Source organism: Cetorhinus maximus, chromosome 5 (assembly GCF_964194155.1).
Source record: "Cetorhinus maximus chromosome 5, sCetMax3.hap1.1, whole genome shotgun sequence".
Lineage (NCBI taxonomy): Eukaryota > Metazoa > Chordata > Chondrichthyes > Lamniformes > Cetorhinidae > Cetorhinus > Cetorhinus maximus.
This window is the reverse complement of record NC_135883.1, coordinates 142,547,889-142,569,262: the sequence shown is the minus strand read 5'-3', so window position 1 is coordinate 142,569,262 and position 21,374 is coordinate 142,547,889. Positions and strand designations below refer to the sequence as shown.

Below are 21,374 nucleotides of genomic sequence, written 5' to 3'. Positions count from 1 at the left end.
GATTCATCTGCCTGAAGGAGGACAGCCCCTACCCCAAGGTCACTAGCATCAATGGCTACTTTAAGTGCTTGGTTGAAGTTGCTGCTTGCACTGGTTCATTTATTAAAATGCCTTTCAGCTTCTTGAAAGATGCCTGGCATTTCTCGGTCCATACTACTTTTGCTTTTTCCTGTAGTAGGTCTGTCAGCAGGGCAGCTACAGTGCAGAAGTTTGGGACGAACTTGCAGTAGAACCCACACATCCCTAAAAACCTCATGATTTCCCATTTTGTTGTGGGAATGGGAAACTGTGCTACTGCTTGTACCTTTGCAGCTTTGGGCAGTACTTGTCCTTGACCCACCACGTGTTCTCGGTAGGTCATTTGAGCCTTGGCGAACTCGTTCTTTGTGAGATTGACAACTAGGTCAGTGGAATAATTTCTGGAAGAGGGCTTCCTGTTGCTCTGAGTGAGTTTCCTAGGTGTCACTGTACACTAGGAGGTTGTTTAGGTACACTACACAATTGGATAGGCCTGCCATATCTGCTTCATCAGTCTTTGAGAGGTGGCTGAGGCATTTCTGAGTCCAAATGGCATGACTCGACACTGGTATAACCCATCCGGAATCAAGAAGGCGGAGATCTCGAGTGGGCGGTCAAGGGAACAGGCCAGTGTCCCTTAAGTAAATCTATTTTTGTAATGTAGACTGCATTACCTATCCTACCTGTGCAGTCTTTCAGATGGGATATTGGGTAGGAGTTGGCACTGGTTACTGCATTAACCTTTTGGTAGTCAATGCAAAGCCTTGTGGAGCCATCCAGCTAGGGCATGAGCACAACTGGGGAGCTCCAGTGACTGCTGCTAGGCTGTATTAGTTGCTGCTGCAACATGTAGTTAATCTCCTCCTGAACGTGGGCCAGCTTTTCTGGACCTAGATGGCAGGAATGTTGCTTTATAGGAGGGGCCTGTCCCACATCCACATCATGCGGAGCTAAAATGGTGCAGCCTGGCTTCTCTGTACAGATGTTTTTAAATGTAGTCAGCAGCGTTGTCAGGTCTCCTCACTGTTCTGCATTTAGATGGATGAATATGGTGTCCAACTTCACTAGAATTTCTGTGTTTGCTAGCAGGACAATAGAGGGTCAATGAGGGCTTCACCCACGTCTCCCTCCAATTCATCTTCACTGTTCCTCTCGTCCTCCAGGTCTGTTGTTATTTAACAAACTATTACCAGCTTGGCCCCTTCTCAGCTGTGATATTGTTTTATCATGTTGACATGACATAGTCTTTGCTTTTCCCTGTGGTCTAGGTTGTTAATTAGATAGTTTACCTCCTCAAACTTCTTTGCTACTCTGTACGGGCCACTGAATCAGGCTTTTAGTGTTCACCCAGTATTGGAAGGAGCACTAGCACATGGTCTCCTGGCTGAAAGGTTCGGGCCCTGGCATGTTTGTCTGCCTGTTTTTTCATAGCTGTTTGTTCTCGAGCCACATCATAGGCTCCCATGATTTGCTCACAGAACACAGTTACGTGGTCCAACATGGAGATTTCCTCCTTCTGTTCTAAAAATCTCTCTTTGGTCAGCTTCAGAGGACCTCTCACTTGGTGTCCATAAACCAATTCAAACGGAGTAAAACCGGTGGACTCCTTGGGTGAGTCTCTGGTAGCAAACAAAAAAAAACCTAGTCCTTTACCCCAGTCATGGGGGTATTCATGGCAGTAGGCCCTGTACATTATTTTTAGGGTCTGGTGGTACTGTTCTAGCACCCCCTGCGACTGCAGGTGATACGCTGAGGACTTCAGCTGGTTCACGACCGGGTTACCCATGGACAGAATTTTCCTGTTGGCGTGCAGGGGCGGGCCCCACATGCATGCATGTAAAATGACGTGCGGTGACGTCGGGCAAGTGTCCCGATGTCACTGCGCGCCATTGCGATATTTCGTTGGGTGGGCGCGCGATGATCTCCGATGTGCGGCCGCCATTAATTAACAGGCCACTTAAGGCCCTTGAGGCGCCAATCGACCACGATTTTTCAGCGCCTGTTCAATCTTCAGGTCGGCGCACAGGCGCAATGGGCAGGCGGGTAGGACACCTTTGTATAAACCTCATCCACGGGCAGGATAAGAGGGCTCACTGCGGTCATGAGTGTGCTCTGTCAAATAATGTTTTTTCAAAGTTACTGAAACTTGCCTGTGTGATCTGCAATACCAGCTGCTTGGTCTGGACTCTTAACCTTCAGGTCAGCACTATGCAGTGAGGAATCTTTTTTGGGCCTGCAGGTTTCAGGAAGCCTTCCTATAGCCTGGGAATGGGAACTGAACTGTCCACTGGAGACACCTCCTCTGAGGAGGAAGGGAGGGCTAGAAGGGAGAAGGAGGCCAGGAGTGCACATTCAGTCTCCAGGGGAGCCACCTTTGGGAGGACAGGCGCAAGCACAAGGGGTGCAGGGCCAAGAGGTAGTCCAAGGCGGAGGGGGCCGCAGAAGACGCCACTATCCTGCTGCCAGGGTATACAGGCAACGAAGCAGCTACCTCAATAAGTCTGAGGTGCAGTGCCGAAGGAGGCTCCGTCTCTCCAGGGACACAGTCAACTATATCTGTCAGGTGATTGGGCCTGAGATCTCTGCGAACTGTGTGGGTGGACACCCCATGCTAGTGGCTCTAAAGGTCACAGCTTCCCTCAACTTCTATGCCTCTCGCTCTTTCCAGAGCTCGGTGGGTAATCTTTGCAGTGTCTCTCAATCAGCTGTCCACACTTGTGTCAAACAGATTACAGACGCTCTGTTCAGGCGTGCATTGACCTTCATCCACTACCGTTGGGACCAGGCAAGCCAGACACAGCGAGCCAGAGGCTTCACGGCGATTGCTGACTTCCCCCGCGTCCAGGGTGCAATAGACTGAACACATGTGGCCATCAAGGTGCCAGCAGTTGAGCCGGGTGCCTTCATCAACAGGAAGGGCTTCCACTCCATGAACGTGCAGATGTTGTGTGGTCACAGGATGCTGATTCTACAAGTCTGTGCAAGGTACCCAGGCAGCTCCCACGACACCTACATCCTCAGACACTTCCAGGTGCCGGGGCTCTTCAGTGCTCCAGCCCGACTGGATGGATGGCTGTTGGGTGACAAGGGCTATCCCCTCAGAAGGTGGCTCATGATGCCTCTCCACCTTCCAAGAACAGAAGCTGAGCAGCGGTACAATAGGAGCCACGCCTCCACAAGGGCTGTGGTTGTAGGCTCCATACTCGATACCTAAGTGAAAAATCTGCCAGGTTAGGAATATAAACGAAGGGCCTTGTTAATAGAGCTGAATACCCCACAAAGCACTCATAACATTTTTGGAAACCATCCACTTGCAGAAGAAAAGAGGCATCTTCAGCTATGGTTACATGTTTGAATTTAATATCACAAGCAAAGAAACTATAGGAAACAAAATGACAATGGTGTTCAAAATCAAAACAAAATTGAAAGACCTCATCTCGGGCCAACACAAAAGCACCATTGATAAACCCCTGGTGTGTCTAAGGTGCCTTATGTTTACGTTTCCAGGTGCTACATCTTGGTGCTGTCCCCTCGCTGGGAGTGGCATCTGAGACAGCCTGCAGACTCTGCTGTTCTTTTGGCCTCGATTACCTTGGTGGTCGTCCTCTGGCCCGTGGAGCCTGTGCTGGCCCTGCCTGGGAGGGAGCTGCCAGTTCCACAGCTGGCATCTCCCCAGTCATTGCAGTCTCACCGGATGCAACAGTCACTGGCAGAGGAGCGGAGGAGCTTCAGCCCTCATCCGGAGCGCCCTGAGAGGAGCCCGCAGGGACGACAGGCAGCTGCTGCGCCGACGTGAGGTCACTTCGGACCTCCCTGCTCACCGTGGATGGATGGGCACCAAGCTGGGAAACTTGGTGCCCAGAACATCTCCCACACTGGCACTGACCAGCTGAGGTCAATGTCGATGTGAGGGCTTGCTGGTCCGAGCGCATCCCCGGAAAGCCCTGATGGGTCTGCTGGAGGAGTCTCTCCACGAGAGTCGCCACTCTCTCCATGAGGACACATGGTGCTCGGACATGAGGCTCACTGCTTCAACGATCGTCTGCGTAGACTCCTCCACCACGGGCACCAAACCAAGCATAGCCTCATGTATCGCCCCCAGATTCTCCCGCACACCTGGCTGCATTTCCTGCGCTTGCTGCGTCGCGGAGATTCCAGAGGCACATCATCAGGCACCGACTGAGCATGTGCCTGGTCCCCTGCAGTCCTCCGACTGCTGGTGCCATGGGCACTCTCTGTCTCTGCCAGCTCCTCCAGCGCCTGTGAAGTGCCCTCACTGCTGTGTCTCGGGCCACTAGCCAATGTTCTAATTCCCACCAGGGTGCTAGTACCTGCATTGGTGCCTGCCTAGCAGAGATGATAAGGCGCTGGTGAGACTTCAGGGCTGTCAGGTGTGAGAGGGGGCCTCTGCTGCTCCTTTCCCCTGGCCCTGCTCCGCTGATGCTGAAAGGAAGAGCAAGGACATTGGATCAGTTAATGTGGAGACAATGACAATGTGCATCCCTGTCCCCCAGATCATTATGCGCTCATCCTTTCTTTAAGCAATGGTCAAGCCATGTTGAAAACTTCAATCACTGAACATTCAGCAATGCCATGGCTGTTGGGAGAACAATGGTGACCTCACTGCAGGGCATACATACCTGGCCGTGGCACCCCAGCCTCACCGACACCGGTGGACCTGGGCACATCATGTCTCTCCAAATTCAGGGCCTCCTGCTCAAAGCGGCTGAGAATTGCTAACTGCGCCTGGCTGCCACCAGTCCTCACCCACTCTGCTGCATTATGAGCATTCTTTTCCTGAAAAGGAGAGAAGAGCATTGATTGGTGCAAATTGTACATGGACTCTCTTCGCGGATGGCTCACCCCAACCAGAGTGGGACATATCAGGACTCCAGTGCCTCCTCACCCCGCTGATGCCGAATACTCTCTCAAAGATGCTAGGCCTGTTCCTCCCCCGTCCCACTCTTGGCTAAATACTGCCTACATCACATTAGGCACCACATGGTGTAACCTTCCATAGCAAGGAGGTGCAAGCACATGGAGCGCAGAGGGCAGCAGATCGATCGGTGCCACACCATCTTGAAACTACCCTCCCAGCATGTCATTACCCTGACTTTGACATGTCCTGAAGTTCCAGCACTGCACCTAGGTGCAGCTCCTCCAGGTTGCCCCCAAAGCAGTAATGTGGGTCACAGTGTACCATTTGCTGCGGGGGCTGAACTCATCTCTTCACCACCCTCTCAGGGTGACCTCGGCATGGGCAATATCTGCTGGCCCATCCAGCGAAGGACACACGCCATCAATGATTCAATGCAGTCACTACTTTCAGACTTGGGGCGTGAGGGGGTGCCAGGGGGTAAAGCCTACCTGCTGGGTTAAGTGACCAATGCCAACATGGTACTCACCCTTTCTGAGTGCCACAGGTTGTTGAAGCGCTTGTGACACTGGATCCAGGTGCAGCGCACCACGTCGCGGGAGCTCACCACCTCCTCCCAGACACGTTTGGTCATGTGGGGGGGGGGCCTCCTCCTCCTGTCCTGGGGTACGAGGACCTCCCGCCGTGCTGCCATCTCCTCGAGGAGGGCAGCAAGGCAATTGTCAGAAAAACGAGGGGCACAGTGCCCCCCTGTCTTACCCTCCTGCCTGGCCTGCTCACCAGCAGCGCTCTGGGGGGCCCTTCCACTGACCTTGATTCGCAGCGTCTGAAAGGCTGCAGCAACTTTTTAAAAGAGGCTGCGGGGTCGCCATTGGACCCGGTGGTCATTTCAGTCCCACCGCCACCCGCCCACTCCCGCTGTGCTCGGGAGCTGCGATTCACGCTGGGCAGGCCTTAATTAGCCCGCCTGCATAAAATGGCGGCGCAGACCCTATCGCGGGCGGCGATCAGGTCCGCGTGTGCTTCCCCCCCCCCGCGCCAGCCAGAAAATTCAGCCCCATGACTTGCTGGAATATTCGGAATATGAAATTTGAGTCTGATCCTACTGGATCAGTAGGCAGCCCCATATTGGGTAAAGAATTGTGTTTATTCTCCCATCACTATTTTGGCAGACATGGGAATGGCCTCTGGGAAGCGGGTAGCCACATCCATGATGGTAAGGAAATACTGGTAGCCCCCTTTTGTTTTGGGCAGGGTCCCCACACAGTCCCCACGCAGTCCACTAATACCTTGCTGAACGGTTCCCCAAAAGCCAGCAAGGGAATTATGCAGGCTTTATTGCAGGCTGGAATTTTCCCACAACCTGGCAGATGTGGCAGATTCTGCAAAAACCTTACGACATCGTTGTGGAGGTGTGGCCAGTAGAAATTCTGGGTGATGCGGGCTTGGGCTTTACATATACCAATATGCCCAGCTATCGGGATTTCATGTGCTAGCCTTAATATTTCCCAACGGTACCTCAGCGGCACCACTAACTGATGGATTACTGTCCACTCCTCATTTGCAAGTCTGTGAGGGGGTTCTCCACTATCTCATCAGCACCTCACTTTTAATATAGTGGCATTCAGGGATTGCCTCTGCCTCAGTTTCACTTTGGGCAGCCTGCGCTAACATTTTTAACAACGGGTTGGCTTGCTGAGCTGCAACCAAGGAAGACCTACTTATTACCTCCTTAGGGTCTGCTAGACTCTGAAAAAGGTTTCATATAACCAGATAGTAGGATCATGTGTTTGCAATGCCACATCAGCCTCCTCTGACAGAATTTGTCTGGCCATAGACCAGGCTACCACATGGTCAGGGAAAATGCCAGGCACTTTCTCCTGCAGCTGTTCTGTCTCCCTGACTTCAGCCAGTATCTTTGAGACTACTGGGTATGCTACCGCTTTTGATCCCACCAGATCATTGCCGAGGAGCAGGTCAACCCTGTCCACAGACAAACTGGGGTCATTGGTCCTGATGCAAGGTCGCACTCCGGTATAAAGGGATGCACATATGCCTTCCTTCAATACTCTTTACCAACACCTTGGCACTTACTGCACTCTCTTTGCCCAACAGTAGAGTTTGGCTGGCCCCTGTATTCCTCAGTATCATTATAGGCTTATCCACATCGCTCTGGGGAAATGTGGCACCTCTTCCTTCTGATACAAAATCCTTGTAACTCTCAAGGATTTTTAAAAACTCACCTGCACTCACATCTGCAAGGATTTGCTGCCTCAGTCAGAGCCATAGCCTGGTCTGCTATGCTGTCTGTCTGACTCTCATTTTCTTCATGGGGTTTTGTGCCTCCAACAAATCCCATGGGCTTTTCCCATAACCTCCAGCAATCAGCACGGAGGTGTCCTGCCTTATGGAAGTTAAAACATACACACTTCCTGGCCTCACTCTTCTTCTCAGCACTATCCTTTCTGACCTGAGGAGACTCCCTGTGTCTCCAACTGTCCCTCGTATCCCTTGGGTTCTCAGTTTCCTATCACTCTCCCACCTTCTATCCTTCTCAGTTGGTTGGGGGTGACTAGGAAAGAATTTCCTTTGGGATGAGGGTTTGTGGACAAGCTCATAATCATCAGCCAGGGTCGCTGCCTGTCTGGCCCCTGTTACTCTCTGTTCTTCTATGTGAGTTCTTATCGGGAATGGTATGGAGGTTTTGAACTCCTCGAAGAGAATTATTTCACGAAAGTTTTTATAAGTGGCCTCAATCTTAAGCGCCCATGCCCACCAGTCAAAATCGAACCGCTTAAGCCATTTAAATTCCAGGTTATTTCCTGAGGATACAAAATTTCTGATGGTACACCTTCAGCACTAACTGGTACCCACTTAAAATAGTCCTTTATGCTGCCTCATAGCGTTTTGTACTTTCCTCAGGCAAGATTAAGTAAATCTTGAGAGCTTTTCCTTTCAAGCTTACTTTGCAACAGCAGGAACCAGTGTTGGGCTGAAAGAGATAAAGGAGGCGTCCACCTCTTCTTCATCAAATGTAGGGATTAAATGGGAAAACATGAATACCTCAACTCCTAAGCCTGAGCTAAGGGTGGTTCCTTCACCAGGGGTGTCTTCAATGGGCACAGTGGGATCCTTCCTTCTCAGCTCAAGCTTTTTTAATTCAAACTCCTCTTTCTTTTTTCTGGAATTCTCTCTCCTCCTCCCGTTCCTGCATCTCTCTCTCTTTTCCCCATTCCTGCCTCTCTCTCTTTCTTTTCCCCTTTCCTCAAATTCCAGTTCCAATTTCTGCTGTTCCAATCTTAAATTTTCTGATGCTAATTTATCCATTTCAGTGTCCTCAATTTCCGCCTCGAAATGCTTCACCACCCGTTCTAAAATTTCAGTTTTTCTGGCATTTAGGTGGATCTCCACCTCGAAGTGCCTATCTACACCTTTTAATTCTACGAAAGCATTGACATTGAATGTGGACATTCTAGCACTGTAGTATTACAGACCCAAGAAAACCTTTTGCAGTTTTAAAATTGCTCTTGAAGGATCAATTTACTTTCACGACTCCAATTTTTTCGTCAGTCTGTGGGAACATTCCCAGACACGAACTCCCAATTTTGTTGTGACCGAATGAGAAGGGGCGAACTGCCTCCCCTCTATCAACCTCCTCGGTTGGTCACAACAGAAGTTTTTAAGTTTCTTTCTCATGAGGATATGCCTTTTCCAAATCAGAATGTATTTAACTGTGAGCAATAAGGAGCCAATCAAACAAGGTTTTCTTGAGCCACAGAAAGAGCAAATTTATTAACCACTAAACCCGAGAAAAATAATAAAAATGTGATGTTAAGAATTTGACCCTCATGAAGTCATTCGCGTGCACGCGCACACATTTACACACACACTTTTATACACACACACGCACACACAAAATAAGGGAGTTAGAGCCCAATAAAGGAAAGGTAAAGGAATACATGGTTAAGTGTCCTTTGATTGTCCTTGAGGCAGAGTAGGTTTTAAACACCGGTTGATTTGGTTAGCTGGTTTCTTGGATGCATTCAGATGTAGAACATGTTGCAATTATTACAAGATCTCGGTTCACTGGCAGGTTTATGGTAGAGTTGGATTCTCGAACTGAGAGATACACTTATTCCAAAAGAGAGGGAGGGAGAGGGAGCAGCCTGCAACCTGTTTCCTCTGCTGAAGACTTTCTTCACACCGCCTGTGTCACTTGCAGTCTCTCTCTAGTGTCTGGGCAGCCTTGCCTTGAAATACTTCACTCATTGTGTATTTCAAAGAGGTTTTGGGCGTGTCTGTCTGTGGCAGCTGTTGTTTCAATATTCAGTACTTTGCATTTTTAATGTCTCTTCCTTAGACAGTTACGAGTTAGACAGCAGAGTTCTAACTGACCTCAAGTTTACAGAGGGTTGAATGCAAGAGACCAGCCAGGAGTGCAGTGGAATAGTCAAGTCCAGAGGTAACAAAGATGTGAATGAGGGTTTCAGCAGCAGATGAGCTGGGACCGGGAGAAGTCTGGAAATGGTATAGAGATGGAAATAGGTATTCTTAGTGATGGCATGAGTGTGAGATCAGGTTATTTATCCAACATCCAGCACTGGATGAGCAGAAATGTCCTCCAGTTAAATATAGGGATGTTTTCGTTTTCCATTGCAAATTTGTTCCTAGCTTCGAGTCCACCCATGGCCCTGGCAGTTGTACTGAGATTAAGCTAGTTTGTTTGCAACCTTGGTGTCGTATTTGGTCACGAGGACAGATAAGCAGTCTGATAATTTAGCAATGGTGGAGGACTCGAGAGAAGTGGTGATGAGGTAGAGCTGAGTGTTGTCAACATACTGTGAAATGTGAAAACTAACACTGCCTTCGGCAACATGTTGATAAGAAATAGGACAGGGCCTAGAATAGATGCTTGGGGAGCACCAGAGGTAACAGTGCTCGAGCAGGGAGAGAAGCCATTGCAACTGATTTTTGCCTTCCATCCTCCAGTCTGAAAAACAGTCATTCACATCACTTGCCGTTTTTGTCCTTAAACCAATTTTTTATCCAGGCTGACACTGACCTTCCTATTCCATGGGCTTCAACTTTTTTAACCAGCCCTTTAAGTGGCACTTTGTCAAACACTTTCGTAACGTCCATACAGATAACAAGCATTGCTTTTCCTTCATCAACCTCCTGTTACTCAAAAAATTCAATCGGATTAGGCAAGCACAATATGTCTTAAAAATCCGTGTTGACTCTCTCTAATTAACTCAAACCTCAATGTAACAACATCCACTGCTAAGAGATAGGCAGGTGATTTGCCTTCAGGTCTCTGAATAAGCCATTTTGAAATCAGCAGTGAACATGTGGCTAAGAGTTGCCAATACCCTGTAGCATCGTCAACAACTTACATTTACATAGCACTTTTAACATAATAAAACATTCCAAGGTCTTCCCAGTGCATTATCGCACAATATTTAACACTAAGCCACATAAGGAGCTATTAGGACAAATGACCAAAAGCTTGATCAAATAGGCAGCTTTTAAGAAACACCCTTAAGGAGGAATGAAAGGTTGAGAAAGGAGAACCAGAGAGATTTAGGGAGGAAATTCCAGAGGCTAGGATGCGCTCAGCTTAAGGCATCATCCGGGGTAGGCAGGAATGTGGAATTGAAGTTACAATCAGATCAGCCATGACCTTATTGAATGGCGGAGCCGGCTTGAGGGACCAAGTGACTTACTCTTGCTCCTAATTTGTACGTTTGTATGTTCAACCGCCAGTAGTAGAGTGACTAAAATCAGACCAGAATTGGAGGAACTCAGATATCTCAGTGGGTTGTAGTTGGAGGAGGTTACAGAGATACGGTGGGTCAAGACCATGAAGGGATTTGAAAACCTGGATGAAAATTGGAAAATATCATGGCATTGTTTAACAGGGAACAAATGTAGGAGAGTAAAATCAGATGCAGCGTAAAACAGGCGGGCAATCTAAACCACCCTGTTTCCTGTCCAGCGGGTTAGGTTAAAGTTAGCCACTGTGGGTAAAGTTCCTATGCTACTATTGTGCTTGTTTTGATGGGTCTTTCACACTAATGAAAGAACTTCATTAATGCCAATTTTGGCTGAATTTGCCTTTTATGTATTTATACAATAAAATCAGGTGAATTAGCTGCACTTTTGAGACCTGAAAATGGTGATTTATATATGTGTGTTTGTGATTTTTTGCCACTCAATTGCTTGCTATAAAAGTATCAGGTGCGACTATTACTACATTGGGCCATATACTTCATTTTGTATGATAATTCTTGGTATGTGCTTTGTGATAGAGAAGCATTGCCACCTTAACACCTGCCATTGGATCAGAGCAGCATTACTGCTACTGGTATTGTAATTGCCATCTAGTTAGGTTGGGGGAGAGATAGTAGATCAACTTAGAAGGAAATTCAACAGGAAGCGAAGCTATTTTAAAATATAAGAGACCTGAGCTCAGCCAAGCAGAGTGTTAAGTAGGGGGAAGAATTGAATACAGGAGAATCCATAGATCCTAGCAGCCATTTCCAACAAGGCATAGACTGAGGTAAAAAGTTAGGATAGTTTCTCACTCTTCATATTGTATCTGATGTGTGGTGCAAGAGAGAAAGGGCTCCAAGTGAAGAGAGTAACATAAAGTTTTAAAGAAGAATGAAGGAATTTGTAGAATCATATGTAATTCTTACTTTTTTTTGTATTTGAAACAGGTTTCTAGTGGCTACCTTGTGGTAGTTTTTGTCTATGTGACAGAATATACTGGATTGAAGGCCCGCAGTTGGGCATCTATGCACGTCCATGCTTACTTTGCTGTTGGCATCATGGTAGTTGCCTTGGTTGGATTCCTGGTACGGGCCTGGCGCTTCTACCAACTTATACTGTCACTTGTAACCATACCTTTTATATTTTGCTGCTGGCTATTGCCAGAGACACCCTGGTGGCTTCTGGCTAAAGGGCGGTTTGAAGAAGTCCAGAAGCTGATTGACACAATTGCTCGATGGAACAAAGTCAAGATCCCTTGTCACGTCTCTGTGATGCAGATGAATAGTCCCGAGGATTCAACAGACAAAGGAATTGCAAGAAAGAAAAGCAAGACCAAAATAGAGAAAACCAGTATCCTGGATCTTTTCCGTAGCTGGAATTTGGCTAAGAGGACCATCACAGTTTGGCTTGTATGGTTCACTGGGAGTCTGGGCTATTATGTTAGCTCTTTGGGCTCTGTCAATCTGGGTGGAAATGAATATCTGAACCTCTTTCTAGCAGGTAAGAGAAAGTTTACATTCACCTTGCCAATTGAGTATTAAATATGGCAGGTAGCCCATTAGTATTTTACCAGAATCTAGTATTCAAAACCTTCTAGTTACCTAGATCTGGAAAACAAACAAAGCATAACTAGTTTCCTTTTTGCTGCCAATGTTATATAGTGAAGGGAGACATGACTTGGGTATAATGTTTTCTTTAACTGGTTTTTCTCCCTGTAGTACAGGCAATGTGGTGTGAATTCTTGGATACCAGATTGTGCATAGAACTAAAGGATCGAATCTTTACTGCCAGGAGTTTAATATTTCGTTTACATTTATATGCTGGTTAGAGCCAATATTTTTTGTGATCTAACTTTTTCATCCTTTTATAGCATTTATTTATTTTTGAGTTACTTGATGCAATACTCAAAGGTGAATTAAAATCCAGCAGTTGTTTTAATAGGAGTTTTTTGTTCCCACACTCACTTACTCACTTTTGGGTGCTAGAGCTACATATATTCACACACAGGATCCTAACCATTGCAAACAGAAAGAACATCACAAAAAGCATCAAATTTGACTTGTTATGGTTTCTATTTGTTATCCTTTAGTGACATTGTTATTTATCTGCCATCAGTGGCTGAGTTTTAGCAGCTTTTAGCCTGATTCATGAATGGAGTACCCTGCCATATTAAAGAATTTAATTTTGGGAATGAAGAAGGGGAAGGCCCACCAGCAGTTGCACACGTTCTGTTGCTAAATCACAGGATAACATTGAAAGATTCATCCCACTTTGCTTGCAAAACAAAGAACTTTGTTGGAACAAGACAGCTCTGAAACCCTAAAATTACAAAAAGGAGCTATTGTGTTAAGTAGCATTTGTGAACTGGTGCATGGTAGGCAACTCATTGGAATTGCAAGGCACTGAACCATGAAATAGCATCCCTTGTTCCTGGATGAACTTTCTACTGAATAGTACATTATGTGGTACCTTTTTAAAATACATCAAGCAGAGGATAGGTGCATCTTTATAGTCAGCCAGCTGCTACATTCCTCCTGGTCACTGATTGCAGAATGGCACTGTTAGAGGCCTTGTAGTAGATTTTCTGTCTGTCTTTTCAATCTGAGACGTGATGTGATAAGGGGAGACCATCAGAGAGGAAGGAGTGTTATAAGCAATTCTGAATTTTCCTTTAAGATAAGTTTGCAATTTTCTGATGCATAGCACTTGAGTTCTTACCTGCGAGTGCAACACCTAACTAAGGACATTTTGCACTTCAAAATTCATGCAAGGAAATGTATATATAAACTATATAAGAAAGATAATTCCACACAACTGACAATTACCAGGCCTTGGTAGGTCAGGTTTTATTCTCACCTGGAAATCTGAATGTGTTTGCAATGTAAACATTGTTAAATTACACCATATTCATAAAGTAATATGGTAAGCTCCCAGTGTATAACAGTAAAGGCTAACCTTAATTTATGCTAGTTCGTACATTAGATTTTAATCCATATTTTTTATTTCACCAGTTTGCCTGGCCTTAAAATTATTAATAAGATTTAGCTACATTGGCTTTGCACTTTACTGCTTATGGAGCATGCCTTCAGTGGTGGGGCACTCCTTTTGGACCACATGCCACTTAATGCAAAAGTAAATCACTGTGGATGCTGAAATTTGAAATAAAAGCAGAAAATGCCCGAATATCTAGAAGGTCAGGCAGCATCAATTGAGGAAGAAATAGAGCTAACATTTTAGATTGATGACCTTTCGTCAGAACTGGAAAAAGTTAGAGATGTAATGGGTTTTAAGCAAATACAGAGACAGGAAAAACAGGGAGTGGGAAAAAGAAGAAAAGGGAAGGTTTGTTGTAGGATAAATGTCAGGAGCGATTAAATGATAAAAGGGCTGATGGTGTAAGGTAAAAGGAGATGGTAATGGGACAAGTAAAGAAACAAAATATTGGTCTAGAGGAGGTGTGAATAGGAATAGCAGAATTATCACCAACAACTGCTGTCTGAAAAAATAAGGACAGAAGGTATGATCTGAAATTGTTGAACTCATTATTGAATCCAGAAGGCTGTAAAGAGCCTAATCGAAAAATGAGGGGCTATTCCTCGAGCTTATGTTGAGCTTTATTGATACAGTGAAGAAGGCCAAGGTTAGAGCAGGATGGGGTGAAAAATTAAAATGCAGGTAACAAGAAGCTTGGGGTCACGTTTATAGACTAAATGCTCTGAAAATGGCCACCCAATCTAGGTTTGTGTATTAATTAAGGTTTTATTTAGTGTGCAATGTACCTTTAAGAATAATACTGGTTAGGCAAGATCACATGACCTGTAGTAACCAATAGGAGAGTAGCACAGGCTACCTCAGCAATCAGCGTAGAGTTAGAGTTGGAGTTGAACGCACATATATAGTTGCTGCTGAGTATATTGTAACGTTTCCACCCAAGAAGTGTCTGCAGTTCAACTCTATCATTAATTGTACAACTCAGCCACTCTACAACAGTTTGATCTGTTCAATATAGAGGAAGCTGCATCCTGAGCAGCGAATACAATATCTTACGTTGAAAGAAATACGTGTAACTTATTGTTTCACCTGAAATGAATGTTTGGCCCCCTGGATGGTGGGAGGGAATGGGGTAAAAGTGCAGGTGCTACATCTGTTATGCTTGCATAGAAAGGGGAGGTGGTGTTGGGGGTGAATTGATTGAGAAGTGGACCAGGGTGATACAGTGGGAACAATCCCTTTGGAATGCTGAAAGGGCAAGGGAAGATATATTTGGTGGAGATGCCACCTGGGTTTTTTTCTCATACTCATTTAAATTATACTTCACATTAAGCTTAAATTTTCTTGTCCAACTGACCAGATTTCCTTTAATGTATTATTAATCTGGGTTCCATTTATTTATTGCGTTTAATATTTTACATACTTCATTGAGGGTATGCAACAAAGCTGGAGAAACTGGGAGAAGGGAATAGTGTCCTATAGGAAGTGGAATGGGACGAATTGTAGTCAAGGTAGTTGTGTGAGTCATTGGGCTTAATGCGTCATAACTATTATTTGCCTGGTGCTACTCTAGCATCCACATGGTTTTCGTAGGAGTTGTTGTGAGCTTTGCGCCTCTGCTTTGCCTGTAAGCTCCAATACCACTTCACTAGATGCAGAACCCTGTCTGGTGACTGCTTCCTACTGCTTTACCTCAGGACTAGTGGCTCCCACTTACCTATTATCTCAGTACTCAGGTGAGTATGGTAGTGTAGTGGTTACTAGACTAGTAAATTAAACAACAAAGAATACAAGCAGTTCAAGAAGAAGCCCTACCACCATGACCTCAGGACAACTAGAGAAGTATAATAAGTACAGTACTGGCCTTAACAGCATCAATAATCCTGAGAATGAATAAAAGAGTACCTTAAGGTTTACCCATGAGAGACTGGGTTATCTACTTGTGGTTTCCTTCAGTTATCTCATATCAAAGTGGTCCTAACTTAAAATCATTTTCTAATACCTACTAGTGTTTCTTGGATGTAGTGGTTATCCTGATTTTATTCACTCCATTACTCAATCCATATGCAGTCATTACTGCGTGCGAATAATTCTACTGTATCTTTCACAACAGAAATTATTGCCTTGGAGATATCCCAGTGTCCTGCTGTAACCAGAGAAACCCCATAGAAATGGGGAAAATTGCCATTATAGCCATGCATTATGTTTCCCAGGGGATCTGCTATAGAATCTCCATAGGATTTACAAGCAATCATATAATGTTTGGTGCAATGTCTGACTTTCAATCTCCCTCTTTGAACTCCCGAAGTATGTACTAAGAATTTATCACTGGAAATTGATCTGTATTTCTGTTCTTGTTGGTAAACTTGATGAGACCTCATTTGATTGATTCAACTAATATGGAAGCCTTCTAATCAAACCAGGAGGTACTGGAAAAACTCAGCAGGTCTGGCAGCAACTGTGAAGAGAGAAACAGAGTTAACGTTTTGAGTCCAATATGGAATCCAATATGACTCTTTCGGAAGAGTCATATTGGATTCAAAAGGTTAACTCTTTTTCTCTCTCCACAGATGCTGCCAGGCCTGTTGGATTTTTCTAGCACTTGCTGTTTTTATTTCAGATCTCCAGCATCCGCAGTAATTTATGAAAGCCTTGCCTGTCAAATACTGGCCTGATATTGCAGTCCCAATAGTAACCACCACTGAGAAGTTTGCTTCTATTAAGGGTTGTAATGACATCACAACTTCTAATGAGCCTATGTACACTCAAATCCGGAAGCTGAGCTGTGTCTGAATGAGCTCCAAGGGAACCCATGGACCTGGACTTGTCAGTGTATAAACTTGGACTGACCACCTTGTACTTACTCTGGTATTTATGTTGATTTATTTAGGGTTGCTCCTAGCAAGCGTAGATCCTACTCAGGAATGCAGCACATTACATGAACAGGAACATGAAAACACCACCTCCACCACCCCCCGACCCCAACACACCCCTCACCCCACTACCCCTTGACAATTAGATACTTCTACTGCTGTGTTTCTGATTATTTTCCTTCATAGCAGCTAGTCAGCATCTCTCAGTATCTACCCTGATTTTCATATGACCAAAGCCAAAAGATTTGAAGGCATATGGACTGGGATATTGAGGATTATTTTTCCTAAATAATCATGATGGTTATTAATAAGATTGAAGAATTTAAGGATATCCAGGGGGAGAGGTGATAAAAAATATTTCTGGAATAAGAACTGGTATGAAAATGTCATAATAAGGAATGCAGTTAGTTAAGGGCATATAATGTAGTATGTAATATTAAATAGATTTCCTGAAAATTCAATCTATTTACCTGTGGAAAAGCTTGTAGGCATTTGTAGATCCGTTCCTCAGATTAAGCGAATTGTGTCATCTTAAATTTCTACATATCTTTTCTCTTAAAAGCATCATTGCAAAAATGTTATATAATGCTGCTAATCTTATTCAGTTCCATTGCTATCAGCAGTAAATGGGGGTGTTATGATATGGCAGGTGGCAATTGCCAGGCTGGCCAAATCCCAAAGGGAAACTTAGCCAAGCTATCGCAACAATTTTGCAATTTGTATTTATTACGAGAAGGTATGTGTACTGAAGTCAGAGGTAAAGAGTCCATTACCACCTTGGAGATTTTAAATATTAAATTAAAACATTTATTAATAATAGAAAAGAAAACTTAAACACACAAGATTACAGTTATGCAGTTAAATTTAGTCTTACAACATTTCCAAAAGATTTCTATATAACTAGACTTTCCCAAGCAACAATCCAAATATATTCTTAATCTATAAAACATCCAGTAATGTTACCACAAGGGATCCCCTGTTTCTGTAAGGGAGATATTTCACAGCTTCTCTCTCCCTCTCGCTCGATAATGCAATTCCAAAGCTTTTAACAAAACCTTGCCTTCTGGAACAAGCAAACACTTCTCTGGGGTGGCTAGAGTCTGTTTTTCACAAGTCTGTTTTACACAGTCCGCCTTTCAAGATCTCACATGGCCACTGTCATACAGTTTTCAATCTTTCCTTAAAATATTTCTTCCCTTTGATCTCTAAATCCCATTGTTTCAACCTTGCTTTGGGAGTTACTTTTCCCAGAATGTTGTCCTTATGACTAGTACTTTCTGGAAAAATAAACGTAATAACTTTGCCTTATTTATCTACGATTTTGCCAGTTGTAAAACATCCTATCATGCCACTTTGAAGTTCAAACAGCTCTCAACTTATCTACAAATGCAAATGCTAGCTCTAACCTATTTACTTGTCTTATTTAGGTCGTCCATTTCCATTTCAAAATGCCTGTTTTTACACCTAACTCTGATGATTTAAACCTTGCAGTCTGACTGTCTTCAATTTAATTAAATTAATCACATGTAGCCTCCACAAGCCTGCTTCACAGCATCCCACAGTAATGTTAGGAAAAAAATATTTCCTTTACAGGGGGAAAATGGCCTGAATATTTCAGATGGTGGGGTTTCCCTTCCCACCATCCAAAGAGTCAGTGGGGAACACATCCCTGCCGACTCTGACTGCTCTGCAGCCATTTCACAGTTGAATGAGCATCCATTGGCTGCAGATGGGACTTCTGTCCCTCATTCAGCTCTCTAGTCCCTGTAGTGACAGGAGCTTCAGTGGACAGAAGAGGAAGTGCTTCAACATGCCAGAGCCTAAGTCCCGGGACCGGACAGCAAGGTAAGTTTTAGGGGGTCCCAGGGCAGGGAAGGCCTGGAGGGCTGGAGAGTGGGCATTTGGGCTTCCGGAGGAGTGGAGAGGGAGGTTGTGCAGCCACCGGACCTTGGTGGGGCGGGTGGTGGGGGGTGCGCCAGAAGTCAGAAGGGGGCTTCTGATGGAGGTGCTTCTCCTCCCCCCATCCCACCTGAAATCCAAGCCCCTTCATTTTTGGGCTTTCCCCATGACAGGTGAATCTTTCCAGCAGCCTAAAAATTGAGGCCCTTGGGCCTCTATTGGGGCACGGGTGGGCGCCCCATCCAAGGCCTTGCTTGCCCCAACATAAAATCACCGCAAGGCCAGGGCAAGCGGGAACCCAGAGGGAATCCTGTTCCTTCAATTTCATGCTCCCCTCCCCCACCTAAAAAGCCGCTGGCCAGGGAGCTTGAAATTCAAGCCAATATTTTGATATCACAGAGCATCTGATAGAGTTAAACTAAGTTCTATATTGGAAGGATGGCATTGAACTGTATTTGCATATTTGGACCATTTTAGTAAGCAAAATATTGCAAGGAAATGGCCATAGTAGAAAATATTAGATTATATTTAAGTTTACTTTGTGGATAGCATACAAGGTTAAATAAATATTTTTGAAAAATTTTACAGTTTTTCGTAACTCTTTTCCTCACATACTACTTATTTCCTTCAGTTCATAATTTAGGTTTCAGATTACTCCTGGGAACCTTATTGAAGCCTGCTGTACTTGATCCCATGCAAGAGAGTGAATTCAGTGCCAACAGGTTTCCCTGTCTCAAAGTACAATTCCCTCTCTCAAGACCACTCAAAGAGCCAAAAGCAAACAAAACTTACTTGGTCAAGCAAACCTGAAGTAGTTCTGAGAAAAAGCTGTGGCAAACTGAAGCAATCTAATTGGTTACAATCATTTTTCTGCAGCAAATTTATTTCATACATCGTTAAACTCTATCACCAACTATCAAGTTCTTGGAGTTCGTTTCTAAAACAAAAGCATACAAAATGCAAAATACAAAGACTCTGTGCCATGAAATTTTCTTAAGTCAAGAAGATAATACAGCATAGCCTTTGCCATGGCTTCAGTTGTGTTGATGTTAAATTGTAACGGTGACACTATTATTAAAGGAATTATTTCCCATAGGACTTTCAAAACCCATCATAACAAATGGTAAAGTAGAAGGAAAGCCCCTGATTTCAACTTGATATCTTTCACACTAGCATTTTGGCCATTGATAATTGAGCACAATCCACTATAAATCCACAATGTTTTACTATTCAGTGGCAAAACAAATTTGGAACATCAGCACGACGTGAAGATGTGCATTCAGTCCTCTGCTGTAGGTGCTACAAGTGCGCTGTGATTAAGTAACAAGATGGATTAATGTATTAGGACAAAGAGGGCCATCTTTCGTATTCAGAGTGACTGAAACTCACCCATGGGTTTATCTGACCAGAAGAGGATTAGAATTAGAATCTCTGTGGGACTGCATCTCTTCAGCAACAATCGTACAGGGACACCCCCTGGGTAACTGTCGCAACCAATTAGCTACCATTTTGCCACGCCGTTTTATTGTCGATGTACACTGTTGTCAGAAGCTTTCCAGGAGTCAGATTTGCTTTTAATCTCCTTTCCACAATTTTTGCTTAATCAGATGTCTCTTATTTTCAACTGTAAAAACCTTGTTGCCTGTTTTGAAAGCAAAGCCTTTTTTAATTATTTGACTAAACCGGTTGTAATTAAAAGCTGTCAGCTTGTTTTTATTTAAGCAGATTATTAACCTACTTACCTTATCCTTTAATGTGAACAATGAACGCAGCTGAGGATGGATATGGGAATTTACTATCTGATCAGCTATTTCTTTTCAGGCATGACGAAAGAAAGATCACAGGTGTACTTTATCAATAATTGAAATCCTAAATCAGTGTCTGCTTGTTTTTGTTCTGGAGACAATCAAGCAACCAATTTTCAAGATATTTATAACACAAGGCCACTTATGACTCAGTTTTGCTATGAATTGGTCTTGCAATAATTTTTCAACTTGCTGTTCTTACTAGCTTGGCTAGATTTGGAAGCACAAATGTGTAAGATTTTCTGAAAGGGAGTGAAGATGTAACAAATGGCTCTCACTTTTGCCAGCCTGAGAAACTGACAAGATCCCACCAACTGCCTGAACCTGTCAGAAATGATTAGATGTCCTAAGTGTTTAACTTTGCTCAAACTGGCCTGATGCTTTCATCGGATTACATGTTCTGGGGGAATTGTTCGGGGTTTCCTCCCAGGCATTAATCTTATTCCTGATATTGGGAATTTGCAACTTTCACAGTTTTGATGGCTCATATGTGCTTGTGCATCAATCAGTAGGTTGCTCTTTACACATTACCCTCTCTCTGCCTGTGATTGGCCCATTTATGTTCCAAACCTGCTAAGAATAGAATCCTTGTGACTGTTCATCCAAATGTTACATCTCATGTGCTAGTATTAGTATGCATAATGTTGAAAGTTACTTAGCCCCTCTCACTTGCTTCAGACACATTAAGATGTATTATGAAATTTATACTGTAATCCACACACCAGAGGCATATGGCAAAGAAACAGACACCTCTCATATAAATGAGGATCTTACCTCATTTATATAAATTTCATGCCTCTGCAGTGTAAGCAGAGACCTGGAATGAAACTGGAATTCAGTCTCAGTATCTTCTTTCAACTACTGGTATATACTTTTTATTCTTGTGCACACAAGGAAGAATTGTAGGGGTGCTGGGCAATGGAAGATTTTGTCACCTATTGCCAGCATCAGGCATTCCAAAGTTAGTTGTAACTTTGTCCTTCTTCATTACTGTCCCTAGCAATGTGCCTTAATCTCAAACTCAGACGAGTTACCTCCCTGAGTTTTCTACCCCAGCCATATTTTTGAAATCTCTGCATGATATCATCAGGATCTGCACATAGAATCAAAATAATCATAGAATGATGCAGCCCAGAATGA

General features: G+C 44.3%; 1 protein-coding gene across 2 annotated transcripts in view; it reads left to right on the top strand.

Moving 5' to 3' along the window:
* The window catches only part of slc22a16 (solute carrier family 22 member 16), a 143,961-nt gene that overhangs the window by 101,827 nt on the left and 20,760 nt on the right, over positions 1-21,374 (top strand). For both annotated transcript variants that reach the window (XM_078542597.1, XM_078542598.1), the window contains exon 5: positions 11,614-12,166. In XM_078542597.1, the coding sequence (XP_078398723.1) occupies positions 11,614-12,166 (553 nt within the window). The remainder of the gene's footprint in view (positions 1-11,613; positions 12,167-21,374) is intronic.